The sequence below is a fragment of the Leptinotarsa decemlineata genome, unplaced genomic scaffold (genome assembly GCF_025532065.1).
Source record: "Leptinotarsa decemlineata unplaced genomic scaffold, Ldec_3_MD MMD2_tig00000882_RagTag_RagTag, whole genome shotgun sequence".
In the NCBI taxonomy this organism is placed as follows: domain Eukaryota; kingdom Metazoa; phylum Arthropoda; class Insecta; order Coleoptera; family Chrysomelidae; genus Leptinotarsa; species Leptinotarsa decemlineata.
This window is the reverse complement of record NW_027412556.1, coordinates 761,732-776,879: the sequence shown is the minus strand read 5'-3', so window position 1 is coordinate 776,879 and position 15,148 is coordinate 761,732. Positions and strand designations below refer to the sequence as shown.

Genomic DNA, 15,148 nt, shown 5'->3' with positions numbered 1-15,148 from the left:
CATCTCTGAGAATCAGCATGGTTTCTGCCAAAAAATCGGCTGACACTGCTAACTTATCATTTTAAACAAAGTTATTTCCGTTTTTATCAAATTGTAAAATAGTCTGGTTCACATGTACTCGATTTAGCTGTTTTTGGTGACATTTTTCAGCCCTGTCCAAAAATTACGACCAAGGTGTCATTCGATTCGTATTTTTGCCTAGAAAGTTTAAAGGAAAGGTCCGAAAACGCGCCGATAAAGATTACAAAAGTTATAAACAATCAAGTGAAAAAAAATGGGGCTTTAGTTTTTTCTTAATATCTCGGAAATTTTCAAAATTTTGGAAATTTGAAAAAAAATTTGAAAAGATCAATGAATTTGCGTAGAAAAAGTCCCGACTCCCGAAACTGTATCTCGATTATTTATAATTTTTACAGAACCCTGAAAATAGAGCTAAAAGCGGGTCTGGCTTCCTCGCGCCTTTCGTCACTCTGACATAAAAACATATTTAAACATATCAAATGTAAATATTAAGGAATGAAAAAATTCATGTAGTGTTGGGATACATCAATAAACAATAATCCGCAGTCAAAAAATTTTTATCCCAATTTTAACGTCAATTATAAATTTGTTAATCAATAACTTTTTCTGAATTGAAAGTTAATATCCCTATAATTATTAAACTGAAACCCTGGCATTTTTTTCCTTTGAAGTTATCCTTAATATTCAAGATTACCGTTGCCAAAATAAAAAAAAAAAATCATTTTCAATTTTTTATTAACAATTGAAAATTATAATTTCATAAAAAATACATTAAATATTTTTTTTAAGTTTTTATTTTTTTTTCAATGTCTCATGGCTAAAAAAACTAATTAATAACATATTTTTTAAATTTTTTACAGCTATTGTTAATGAATTTATTATAAACAAATACATTGTTTATAAGCAATTCAAAAATTTTTTTTTTTGCATCATGTTAATGGAGAAAAATCATGATTTTTAGAAAAAAAAATGGTTTCTCAAAAAAATTTCTTTGTTGCTAAAAAATGCGTTTGTTAATTAACAATCGTTTTTTGCAACTAAATATTAAAATTAAGGAACCGTTTTCTTTAATCACAAATTCTATTATTTTTTAAGGTTTTGAAAAAACCTTTTTTTTTTATTGTTCATTTTGTTCATTATGAATTTATTAGCAATTTAAGCCTTTTACTAAAGTTGTGAGCATCAAGGTATCACAATATTGAAAGTTTTATAAAAAATAGAATAAGTAAAAAATTGTTTCTAACAATTTTTTTAAATAAACAATTAAAGAATGGAAAATGAATTTTTTCAAAACCTTAAAGAACAATAGAATTTATGATTTAAAAAAATCGGTTCCTTAATTTTAATGTTTACTTACAAAAAACAAATGTTAATCAACAAACGCATTTTTTAGCAACAAAGACATTTTTTTAAGAAACCATTTTTTTTCTAAAAATCATGATTTTTTTCCATTAACATGATGAAAAAAAATTCGAATTGCTTATAAACAATCTATTTGTTTATAATAAAATTTATTAACAATAGCTGTAAAAAATAAAAAAAAATTATTAATTAGTTTTTAGCCATGAGACATTGAAACAATAAAAAATTAGAAAAAAAAACTTGTAATGTATTCTTTATAAAATTATAATTTTCAATTGTCAATGAAAAAATAGAAAATAACAATTTTTTATTTTGGCAACGGTAATCTATTTTTTTGCCTATTAAGGATAACTTCACTAAAGGAAAAAAATGCCAGGGTTTTAGTTTAATAATTATAGGGATTTTTATATTAACTTTCAATTCAGAAAAAGTTATTAATTAACAAACTTATAATTAACGTTAAAATTGGGATAAAAATTTTTTGACTGCGGATTATTGTTTATTGATGTATCCCAACATTACATAAATTTTTTCATTCCTTAATATTTACATTTAATATGTTTAAACAAAGACTACCCGCTTTTGGCTCTATTTTCAGGGCTCTGTAAAAATTATAAACAATCGAGATACAGTTTCGGGAGTCGGGACTTTTTTTACGCAAATTCATTGATCTTCTCAAATCTTTTTTCAAATTTCCAAAATTTTGAAATTTTTCCGAGATATTAAGAAAAAAACTAAAGCCCCATTTTATTTTCACTTAATTGTTTATAACTTTTGTAATTTTTATCGGCGCGTTTCGGACCTCTCCTTAAACTTTCTAGGCAAAAATACGAATCGAATGACACCTTGGTCGTAATTTTTGGACAGGGCTGAAAAATGTTACAAAAAAAAGTACATGTGAACTAGACTAAAAGTAGTTTTTCCTGTCTTTCAACAGTGGGGCGAAGAACTGTCGAACAACTTTTTGGCTTTACACACGAAGGAACTCGAGAGAAGGAAACAATTCGACATGGAGTTCAAAGGTCACTTTTTAAAAACTCTCTTTCCCGGCATGAACGACATCCCTCCAGAGTTCGCGACTCGCCCTCCTCCACCCTTTGACGAAGAAATGCCGGACATCACTGAAGAAGACATTATTTTTCTGAAGGGAGCTTTGCCCGATATGACAGAAAACATAAAAATTCCCGAGTCGTTCCGCCTAGTCGACTTGTTGGGGAGCAAAGGGGAAGAGTTGAGATTTGAACTAACAAGGGCCCCAGAAGAGAATCTGGAAGAGAGACTCGGTGCTACCGAATCAGATTGCGATAGCCTTGGCGACGAATCTAAGCCTCTAGAGGAGGAACCGAGAGATATTGTTCAGGAAGTTGAATCTGACAGCGATTCAGATGATATGATCTCTAAACTTGAGCCCATTTACAGGAAATTAGAAGAGATACAGGCGAAAATTTGCGAAGTTGACTTATCTGAACCTTTAGGAGTAGAGGTTGCTTTCCAGGAAGAAGAGGTAGGGGCAAGAGTTTGCGAAGAAGTTGAGTTGGTTGGCGCATCAAATCAAGTTGATGAACGGCAGTCATCCGATGAGGAATCTGATGATATCCCCGAACTCGAGTACATTCCTAAGAGATCAGAAGAGATAGTGGCAAGAGTTTGCAAAGTTGAATTTGTTGACTTATCAAATCAAGTTGATGAACAGCAGTCATCCGATGAGGAGTCTGATGATAGGATCCCTGAACTTGAGCCCTTTTGTAGGAAATCAAAAGATATGGTCCCTGAACTTGTTGATATTGGTGGTAAATCAGAAGAGGTGGCTCCGGAACTGGAGGACATCGATGTTGAATCAGAACAGATGGTCCCCAGAATTGAGGCAATTGCAAATTTTGCCAATTGGAAGCCTTGCTCGACCCAAGGAGGTGGTTTTGACAGGTAAGTCAGTAAATATTATTATTACTTTGTTTGAATTCCACTGGATGAAAAGATTATTAGATTATGGTTCTCATATTTGGAGGGTATTAAGCCTAGTCATTGGAAAACTGTTGGTAAAGTCACCATTGAAATTCACCAATATGACACAAGAGCAAATATAAACTTTCATGTGCCCACGACAAACTCAAGGTCAGAAATGACCTCACCTTACCGTGTTACCTAATCTTTTGAGATACAGTACAAGTATTAACAGGTTCAAGCAATCATTAAAACAGCACATTGAACGTATAAATTTCAGTAATTCGTTTTGCATATATTTATTTATATAAAATTCTGCAGAGGAGGCAAGGGAGGATTAGCTTCCCCACAAAATTTGAGGCTATTCATCGCGATAAATTAAAAGATATTGACAAATAATAATTATTTTTTTCTAAAAATGTTTGGGTATCATTACTTCACCATTAATTTTTAATTTAAATACATGATATGCCCGAAAACACACCTATCGCTCACTACGTAGTACGTACCACACTGTATCCTGCATCAACAAATCTCAAACACACCGCCCATGAACGAATAACGAATCAACCATCAACCCGAAATAATAAATTCCATACGTTGCAAGGGAGCCAAGCCTCCGACCGTTTTAAAAAACACAAGCTTCGCGAGACCGATCCAACCAGCGACATACGTTCCGATTTGTAATTTCAGTTGCAGAAATTATAGCGTCAGAGGAGGCTAGCCTCCAGTTGGTCTCCGTTAGTGTACGGCTGCGTTTGTTTTTTATTTAATTATTCGGACGGGGTGCCGTGACGGACCGGGACTGAAAAATATTTCGGTAAATCGTTTTAGTACTTCTTGATAATATTTGTTATTTGTGTATAAAACAGGCAGCATTGTATTACAGCAGTGCTTTTTGGTAATATTTTTAATGTGTTTTTAAAGTGTTTTCTTTCAATTTCTAGGTGTTTTCAGGTTTTCACCTTTCGGTAGGTTTTTTTTCATTTATTACGGATAAGTTGGACAAAATTAAAAAAATCTGACGATATAATCGATTGGTTGCTGACAAATAATTTTAAGTCTTTATCCTATGATAATGAATTTTACATTATTAAAACTCTGGGAAGGCCTCAACCAAATTTGATTTCAATTAAAGCGTCAGATAATCGACAAAATCGAGGATTTAATATTAGTTAGTACGATAAATGCGATTGGTTAACCGGCTCCATTAAACAAGAAAAACTTTTTTATTGGTCCCGTGTTTTATTTTTCGTACAAACCGAATACCAAACGTGGTCTAAAATAGGATACTCCGATTTAAAAAATTCACCTCGTTCTAAAGAACGACATTTGAAATCTAAGGAGCATATATTTACGTCTTGTAAATTAAAAATAAAATATAGCAAACAAAATATAGCAACAGCTTTAGATACAGCTCAAAAAGAGGCCATAATTTCTTTTAATACCTAACCAGGTTGGGGAAAATCGATTGAATTTAAAAATACTTAATTATCGATATTATGATTTATTTGGGTTCCCAAGAATTAGCTTTTCGCGGACACGATGAAACCAAGATTCGATTAATCGCGGCAATTATAAGGAACTTTTAATGTTATGGGGCAAATATGATTCACAATTTGGCACTTTTTTAAACGGTAGCGTTTTTTTGGGCACATCAAAAACTATTCAAAATGAGCTTATAGACAGTGTGGCTTATATTAAGGAAAATATAAGCAAGGAGATTGAAAGTGTTTCTTTTTTTGCATGGGAAATTGATGAAATTACCGATATTATCTGTACATCACCACTTTCAATTCAATTGAAAATTTAAAAAAACTCCCGAAAAACTCTGCGGTACATAGGGAGACATGAAAGTTGCTATTATGTTTTTATTCAACTCAGTCAACAAATTTACAGGGTCGTAATTCAAAAAGGAATAATTCACACAATTATAATCGGATATTACCGAAAAATCCAGAAATATAAAATTGAATTTAATTTCTCAGTATATAATTTCTCAAAAACTACAACAAAAATACAGGTCCGTATTTAAAAATCAAAGATCGGGGTGGCCCAAGTCAGATGACACCCTGTATAAAAGATTCATGTATATACTCTGAGAGCCCACATCAAGTGCCAGTAGCAAAATGTGGACAGATTTTCAATATGTCTACGAACAAAGAAGATATAGTAAAAAAAATAATTTGGGATTTTTTTGTTTTTCCTGTATATCTCCAGAACCAAAACAGCTATAGTCGATGTCTGTACATCATTGAATAGGTCTTCAAAATACACAACTTTGCCACAATTTAACCGACACTCTATCTCTTATGGTGTACGAGATCCCATGTACAGAAACGAATTTGAATAGCCTTGTATATAAATTATTTCTGTGATCATCTCGTCACAAACGTACTACATGGGCTGTAAAGCCTCGGGTCTAACATATAGATGGTGCTAGTATAGTTGCGTTCACAGCTTTTTCAGTTAGTAGTAACCTTAGATTACTGAGGAGAGTGGTGTGATGACCGGCACCTAGGACCTTTCGAATTGTTTATTGCTTAGGCCAATAGTCCAAACGCTTCCTTTTGCTGACAAAAAATGGTAACTGAGTGAGGAGAATTTCCCCATAGAATAGCTCCATAGTTTAATTTTGAACGAAAGAGTTTTTGGGGTTGAAATATCAATAGCATTTCTAAGCTGCCTGAGAAGGAAAATAGTACCGGCCAGTTTGTTTTTTTCTCTCCCACAGTTTTGTGTAATAAAGTTAACAATGATTATTTTACAGGGAATGCGATTCAGACTCTGGTTCAGAAGGTTTTGAGAGAATCGGCAACTTGAGCCCCGATTTAGAAACGCGCCAAGAAGAACCCACCATAGCAACGTCTGAGGTTGGTGAGAGAAGCCCTGTTCCTCCTCAAAAGCCCCCTCGCACGTTCCAAAACTCCCGGAAACACACTCCCAACGCACCTTTTCTAAAAACCTTGAGCGTCACTAGCACCACCCCTGCTCACACTGAAACCTCCCTTCACTTGAAAAATTCCTCCTGCTTAGCTTCCGTCCTCCCTGACAGTTATTTCAACTCGCATCACCAACAAATGCAGAACCACCCAATCAATCCGATGCCCAAATCCATTACGCCCCAGAGTCCCAAAGATATCCAAGTGAAAAGTCCCAACTCGCCTTTTTTGGGTCACCAACCCGCCAACGAGTTTGTTAGCGATGAGTTTTATATCGACGAAAGTCTGCCTTCCAGTCTTAGTATCGAGACGGGACAGAGTCAGGGCGAGTTCTTTAATCAGCTCGATACTGCCAATAACGTTGTCGCTCTGTTGCAGGTACTTGATAGATTGATACGCTCTTTTGTATATGCACTTTTTGTTTTATTTTCCACGTGGGTATCTGTTGCGTCGATTTTTTTTTTCATTTTCTGTTTGGCTTTTTCTTTTTTTTTTTTTTGGTAACTTTTCGTTTTCTGCAGCACACATGTATACACACACTTTCCTGTGGATATCCTTCCTTTCTTTTTGGTTCTGTAGAAGATTTTTGCGATATTTCTGTTCCACTTTCTGTGAATGTTGGGGAAGTTTATGTTTTTCAGAAAAATTTAATTAAGTTTACTAAGGAATCGGCTAAAACGCCTCGATCTGGCCGCCTGGACAGAGTTTTCAACTCACGGCTGGACGGAGAGCAGCCGATTCCGGATTGGTTTGTCGAGGGGCGGGCCGTTCTTATCCCCAAAAGCGGAGATTTGTCGATTCCTAAGAATTACAGACCGATAACATGCTTGAATTCGTGTTATAAGTTGTTTACAAGCATCTTATACACACGAATACTCACCGCAGTTGACCGAGTGTTCGAACGGATATATGAGCAGAGAGGGGCGAAGAGAGGAGTCGCTGAATGTAAATAGAACCTGCTCATCGATAGATGTATAACGCAGGACTCGATACAATATAAGCGTAACCTCTCCTGGATCGATTACCGTAAAGTATTTGATACAATTTCGCATGAGCTCATCTTACATTTGCTCAGATGCCTTGCGGTACCCGACAAAATAGTGACATGCATTGAACAACTGATACCACTTTGGCGAACTCGCTTCACCATAACATCTGGTCAAGCAAGAGTCCAAACAGGGTGGCTCACTTTCAGAAGGGGTGTATTTCAGGGTGATTCCCTCAGTCCCCTTCTATTCTGCATCTCACTATTGCCATTATCCGTTGCGCTCAGAAATACTCGAGGGTATAACTGTGGCACCCGGAAACCGGAGGCACAAGGTCACCCATCTGTTTTATATGGATGATCTTAAACTTTATGCCTCTGGAGAGAAGGATCTTCATCAGTCCTTGAGGGTGGTGGAAGAGTACACGCATGCTATCGGTATGAAATTCGGGATAGACAAATGTGCAATGGTTCATCTCAAAAGAGGACGATGCGGGGACTACGGAGAAGATGTGCAGCTCGGAGATGGAAGCATCCTACACCATCTGGATGCCGGAGAGACGTATACTCACCTCTGGGTGGAACAACGCCACTCACAAGAGGTAACAGCAGTGAAAAACTCTCTCCGCGGCAAGTATCAGCACAAACTTCGACAGATCCGGTCATCGGAACTGTCGGGGAAGAACAAAGTTGCTGCAACAAATATGCTTGCCGTTCCAATCTAACAATCTTGGTGTAGTGAAGTGGACTCGGGAGGAGCTGTATCAACTCGACGTAAAGACCCGAAAAATGATGCATCTCTCTAGGAGTTTACATCCGAAATCGTCCGTTCCACGGTTGTACTTCCCCCGACAACAGGGAGGCCGTGGACTTTTGAATTTGGAGTGTCAACGTGACAGAATGGTACTGGATACAGCCTGTAAAGTCGTCAGGAGTTCGGATCCCCTTCTCTGCATGGTCCGTGACCATGAGAGAGCAGGAATTGGAGCATTTCTCCTTAGGGCAGCAGCCCGAGCAGCTGATGAACTCGGTATAGTTTTCGACTCTGAACGAGGTGACCACAACTCTGTCACCGAGTCGGAACCCGTTCAGCAAAAAGCTCAGATAAAAGCCGCAGAGATCACCTTACTTCTGCGGAGACACAAGGATAAGCCAATGCATGGGGTCTTCTTCAATAACATTGGAGACCTTGGCTTATCAAAGCGCCTGACGTTCGCTTTTCTCAGGTCGAGTAGGCTGAAGCCGGAAACTGAGGGGTTCATCATGGTTTGCCAGGATAGTGTTTTCAACACCTTAGTCTACCGCAGTCGCGTGATGGGTATAGAGGTTCCTGACACAAGGTGCAGGGCCTGAGACCCTAATGCACTTGCTATCAACATATCCAGCATATGCGGTCTCGGCCTATATCCATCGACATAACGCGGCCCTTAGAGTGCCATCTATGACTCTCTTACGGTATTGACGAGACACCGGTGTTGCCCTACGCTCCGGCGGATACTGAATCCGTTGTGGGGAACGAAAAGTGCCGAATTTATTTGAACTATTCGTTCCCCACCCTCAGGCTCATACAAGCTAATAAGCCTGATGTAGTCCTTCTCGACCACCAGACCTAAACGATATTTGTCATGGAGTTTTAAGCTCCCGGCGAGACGAATATCGTCAAAAAAGAGGAGGAAAGACGGATAAAATATCGAGATTTTCTCTTCGAAATCCGCAGACTATCCAGATCACTCTGTCAAGATGGTTGTTCTGATTATTGGAGTCCTTGGTGGAATGGTGTCCTCTCTGCTCTCGAATCTCAAAATCATACCGGCTTGCCGCACTAAGGCAGAAATCTTAGCCGCACAGAAGGCTGTCATTCTTGGCTCACTGCGCTTGCTCAGGGCACATGATTCTCGGACCTTATGGTCACTTACCCCACGGTGTGGGGAGTGGTCATTGGTTGATAATGCTGGCGCGCCCTCCCGAATGTATCGGGGCTTCGGGGGATAGGGCCTGACCAGCGCACACTATTTAATCTATTGTTGACAAATTAATTTGCAGGTAATGGTTCCACTAGTTAATTACCGAAAAATCAATTAGGATAGTCGTCATTTAACAAACAAAGTCCACATCGGACCAAAAAACTTCAGGTATATAAACAGCTAACCCTTGTTCTTAGATTCAGTATCAATTTGCTTCTCCTGAAGACGGTAACATTGTTAGTGAAACGCGCGTCGAGTACAAACATATCAGTTTGGTGTTAGGGTAATTGATCTCTAGAAAAAGTTTTCAAAAATCGGTTTGCAAAACCACTCACTACCTCACCTAACCCCACGAACACACGGCACTGTTCAAGAAATATTGTGAAACGGCCAAATAATTAGTATTCAGCCAGTCCAGCTAGCCGAGCCTTTATTCCTCAACTATATTTGATAGCACGTTTAGGAACTATCTGGGCGATTAGGGGCGACAGGCCAGAGATGTTTATGGCTGTACCAGGGACGCTGTGAACTTAAGAGCAGTGGTAGTATATACATTTCCCATTTGCCGGGCAGTGATTATGAACACCCCTCGTAGCGCTCTTATTTTTATTGCCGTTCCAATTGGGATTGGATTAACTATACCAGAGTATAGGACGTTATGAGGATAAGGTGGAAATTAAGTGCGAAAATAATTTGGGAGGTTTGAAATTAGTTTTTTCTTGAATGATGGATATTTAAAATTATTATTATTTCTCTTCCGCTTCAGTTTTTTTTGTACTTAAGTTACCGTACTTGTTGGTGACCCAAAAATTATCCCTGTACATTCTAGTCGATTATTGCATGAACCCAACAACACCACAAAAAACACACACAATGCTCATGCTGAACCAAACCACCTTATCCACAAAACGATTCGTTTTCAGGAGAACATCGAGGTGTACAAAATTGAAATCGTTAAGTTGAAATCGCATTTGATGAAACTATACAAGCTGGCACAAGAACAAACCTCTCAACTCAAAAATGAGGTAAGCGAGCTCAGGTCCACCGTTCTCTTGAGCAAAGAAGTCATAAGTCAACAGTGCAAAGGTATGGACAGCTCATGGGTAAACGTCATCGTGGAAAAGGATATTAAAGATAAAGAAATTCTGGAAATGACGCAGAAAATCGCGGAGGACGCCACGTGCAACTTGAGGCTTCACGAAGAGGAGAAAAAAAAGGAAATTAAAGAGCTGGTACAGAAAAAAAAACTCCTGGAGAAGGAGTGCTGGTTCTTGAAGAAGGATTTGAAAGATATGCAAAAATCCAACAGAATATTGTGCGACCAGAATGAAGAGACCATCGAACGTCTCAGACAAAACATAGAGCAGATGGAGCTGGATAATGAAAAGGAAATTAAAGAGCTTACGGAGAAGCTGAACAGGGACCACAAAGCGGAAATCGAAGCTATCAAGCAGCGTTTGAAGTTGTTGACTATGGAGCGAAGCAGGTCGGATAATTCTCTGGAGAAGTCCGGAGATTGCGCCTCACTACCTAATCATCTGCTCCTACAAATAACGGAAAACTTCGAATTAGACAAGGAGAAGTCCGTTAACGAGGCTTTGAAGACGGAACGCGAGAAGTGGGAGAAGTTGTTGGAGAAGCGTGTGCACGAAATGGAAGTCAAGTTCGAAGAGGAGAAGCAGGCATTGTTGGACAAGATGTCCGAAGAGCGCGAAAAATTACCGGTCGCGGTTGAGAATAACGAGAGGGAGCTGAAAGAGGAAATCGATGCTCTACAGGAGGAGAGAGATATATTGATGACACAATTAAAGAGTTACGAGGAGTATGTCAATGTAGTTGACAATGAAGGGCGGGAGAGTAGACAAGGTGAGTTGAATAGTATTCAGCTTGTGATGTTAGGTTTATATTTACTATTAGTGGCATATACTTTATCGTCATATTTCATGTGAATATGAGGCTGTGGGTTTTTTGGAACCATGACAATTACGTCCCATGACAGGCACTTCTGAATAATTTCATCAGATTTCCGCAAATTATACAGGTCCATCAATTTAAACTGCCTTCTGTGAAGGTAATGCAAGACTGTTTATTATAGTAGATGGTTTCCTAACGGTGCTAATGCTAAAAATTGAAAATTTGAGTTGATACTGTTCAAATAATATGTCACACTTTCAGAATCTATTGGTCAACACTGTAAAAATGTACGGGGACTTCAAATTCTTGCTTTCCTTGAGTTTCATAGTGACAATAGCGCCACCTCGTGGCAATAGATGTTTGGTAAGTCATTATTTAACCAGCTACCTGGTTTTCGGAGGTTCTTGATGGTTTATAATAATATAAAGCTGTTTAATGAACAGTATCAAAACAGTGGTCCCCAAATATTGCACAAAATGATCTTGTGTATTGAGAAAGGTAAATTAACAGATTTGAAAGTCATTTGACTCACTTGAAATACGTTGAAGGTGTTGACAGATTTGAAGTGTCAGTTGTCAACTTCACTTTGAAATTTTTAGTTGATATCTTGACCTGTAGTTATGTCGTGGAAATTGTCTGTCATGAGGTGTAGAATAATTTGTTTAATCACTGTGTATTATGTATATTTGTAGCAGGTCACTCTGAATATTAAGTGTGACGGTTTTGAAGCATGCTATAGTCTCTAATTGGAGACAGTAACTAAGCAATGGTTTCGAAATTTCGAAGGAAACCTTCGTAGTTGTAAGATTTTCGTGGCGACGGTCTACTAATCTGCTAAGCACTAGCAGTATTCATTATTTACATAACAAAATAATAAGATTTGGCTCATTATTGATGAAATCCTTTTACCTTGCATTTATTATTTGTTTCCAGCATTGATTCTGCAAATTTGAATTGAACCTATTAGAAGTATGTTTGTGTTCTTTTATTCTTTTGGAAGTGTGTTTTTTCTGTTGGTCTAATATAAGACAATAGAAATTCGACTACAAATCAATTTTAAATCTCACATCATCCCTCTTTGCATATAATTTTTGACAGAACTTTATTCAGATTTGTATTTGTTTCTAAGATAGAATACATTCATTCACCAATATCAAAATGTATACATGGCAAATCAAACAATGTAAAATGTAGACGTAAAATAAATCTACATCAACTATATATAAATGAAACTTTTAAAACATCTGTCATTTTTTTTCCTAAAAAAGGAGCATTGAAAGCATTGTTTGAAACTTTTTAGGTAATAAAACTCCAAAGTATAAAAGTTATAATTTCTCAACTTGATATATGAACCTGGAATAATTACTGTTTCTCTGGATAAAATTCAGGAAGCTCATCAAACAGGGCAGTTGAATTTCAGTAAGGGTATTTTTTGTATGTTGATGGTAAACCATTTGACTGAGATCTAAAAGATTTCATTACTAGTTACACAATAAATTAAACTTAATTGCACGCACCAAATAATCGATCCTTATTATTTTGTTATTGTATAGATATTCAATAAGTAATCAGTAGTTGGAATTGAAAGGGGTATATTTTTAGGGGAAATCAATGGTTTTGGCTTTCTATTTCCTTTCTTTGGAAGATCCCCACATTTTTTTCTATCAAGCTTGAGAAGTAGAAAGCCAAAACTTTTCTCTGCCAATAATTGGTAGTATTATGATTTTAATTTTTGATATATTCAAGAACAATGCCAGCTTAGGAAACTGCTTTCTCTGGTATTTTTTTATCTTAATTTATAACTAGTTCTTTAGGCAAATGGAAGAGGTGGGTAAAGAGTATTGTTTTTTTTTGAATGATGCAACTAATTTTCCTTTATTTTCGATATTTCAATATTAAATTTTACAAAAAGGATTCGAATCTTTATATCTTCTATTAATTATCTGCGAGCGCTTTCGACAGTTGGTAGTACTGTCATTTTCTACGCACTTCTCGAACTAGCCACTAGGAGTGCTTAGAAGATGACAGTACTACCAACTGTCGAAAGCGCTCGCAAATAATTAATAGAAGATATAAAGCTTTAAATCCTTTTTGTAAAATACAATATTGAAATGTTATTATTTATATATGACTAGTACTATGTTGCTGTATCGCTGCTGTTCTAATGTTTTGACAGAATCAACGAATCAGCGTTACAGAACAGTGCTTTCAAAAAAATTTTTCTACAGCGCCATCTAGTGGCGAGTGACATTACATAAAAATTGATAGCCTAAAAACCTTAATATTACTTATACATGTCAAGTTTCATCACAATCGGTTGAGCGATGTAGAAGTTAATCACTTACCAACCAACCATCCAACAAACATCCATTTTTATATAGTAGATTCCATCATATAAATATGTAACCTGTGATATTGGAAGTAAACATATGTATTATGAATACTCTAACTCGTTGCTTGATAGAGGTTTCACAATAAATGTTATTTAAAAACGTTTCGTTACAAGGTAGCTTCATCGGTTACAGGTACATCAAAATTTTCTACAATATCTTTTATATAACACTAGGTAATAACAAAAATCATCAGATAAATTAGCAAATTTGTTAAAATAGGTAGATTTTGAATAAATTAGCAGGTACAATACATCATTACTTCTAAGTTACAGATACAATATTGGCATTTTATGTCAAAACCTAATTAATGATTAATTCTGTCAAAAAAGGTAGATTATTTAGAAAGCACAAATCAATACAATATTTTATAATGTTACGTTTTGCCCCGTTTGTTGACCAATAATTAACTCCACTGAAAAATAATCAAACTTAACTTTATTTCACTTCAAATACAACAAACACTTCAACTATGTCTATCGCCCCACTAGATCGCTCCGCGTACCGCACTGTAACTTCCTCGACTGCCTCGATGGGCGAGTGGATGACGCGTATATTCGGCAATTGAAGGCGCCGGAAAATTTCCCGGAATTTCGGCGCCTTCTTTAGCGCCAGAACCGGTCAGCATTATTCTCGGAGCAAAGCCACGTCTGGATCGACAGCGAACATCGTACGTTCGCGCGCTCTTAGCTACGTCACAATTGGTTCATGGCTACCAGTGGCGGCCGGCGTTATTTTCTTTAGGACATGATTTACAACAATGTGAAAACAGGTAATGTGTAAATATGGTAATTAATGACAGTTTATGAGAACAAATTCAATAACGATGAATGCATAACTTCCTGCAGGTTGTTTAAAAGAAAAATTTGAATATTTGCGTTTATTGACTTCCAGAAATTTTAGCGTCGTAGCCCATGTCGGAACCCACCTGTTAGTTTGTATCAGGCCCGAAAGTTTTTATAGGAAGGGCTTTAAAAATTTAAAAAAGAGAATCGCCGAACATAAAATAAGTTTTGAGCCGAAGAAAACTAATTCCACCTTTTAAGAATAACCACGAGTTCAACATGGACTACGATATATTACATACAGAAAATAAATGACAAAAAATAATATTGTATTGAATTGTGCTTTTTGAATCCACTTTTTTTTCCAGAATCATTTATCTTAGTAAGTTTTGACATAAAACGCCAATATTGTTTATTCAAAATCTTCCTGTTTTACCAGATATAATCATTTATCTAATACGCTTTGTAATTACCTACTAGGTATTATATAAAAGATATTTTGAATAAAAAGGGCCATATTTTCAGTAGAGATTAATTTTTTGGCAAAGAAAGGCTTTCTACTTCTTTATCTTGATATAAAAAATTATGTGAATCTTCCAAAGAAAGGAAGTTAGCAATCAATACAAACAATAGAAAAAAGCATTCATATAAAAGTATTTTTTTCTAAAATATTTTTCTTTCTTTTATTTAGTTTCGAGCCGCAAGGCCGGACGATCGATTTTCACTTCCCGTGTTAGGAATCACACGATAAAAGCTGAGACCTCGTTAGTCCTTGGCTCGCATATGTTCCGACTCCTGAGGGTTGTCGTTCTTAGGGGTGCGTAGGACTAATGAGGTCTAACAT

At 36.6% G+C, this 15,148-nt stretch overlaps 1 protein-coding gene across 1 annotated transcript in view; it reads left to right on the top strand.

The window, feature by feature from the left end:
- Positions 1-15,148, top strand: part of Atg17 (Autophagy-related 17) — a 60,937-nt gene that overhangs the window by 30,030 nt on the left and 15,759 nt on the right. The window contains exons 8-10 of the mRNA XM_074175229.1: positions 2,284-3,306; positions 6,095-6,644; positions 10,139-11,081. Coding sequence (XP_074031330.1) covers positions 2,284-3,306; positions 6,095-6,644; positions 10,139-11,081 — 2,516 coding nt within the window. The remainder of the gene's footprint in view (positions 1-2,283; positions 3,307-6,094; positions 6,645-10,138; positions 11,082-15,148) is intronic.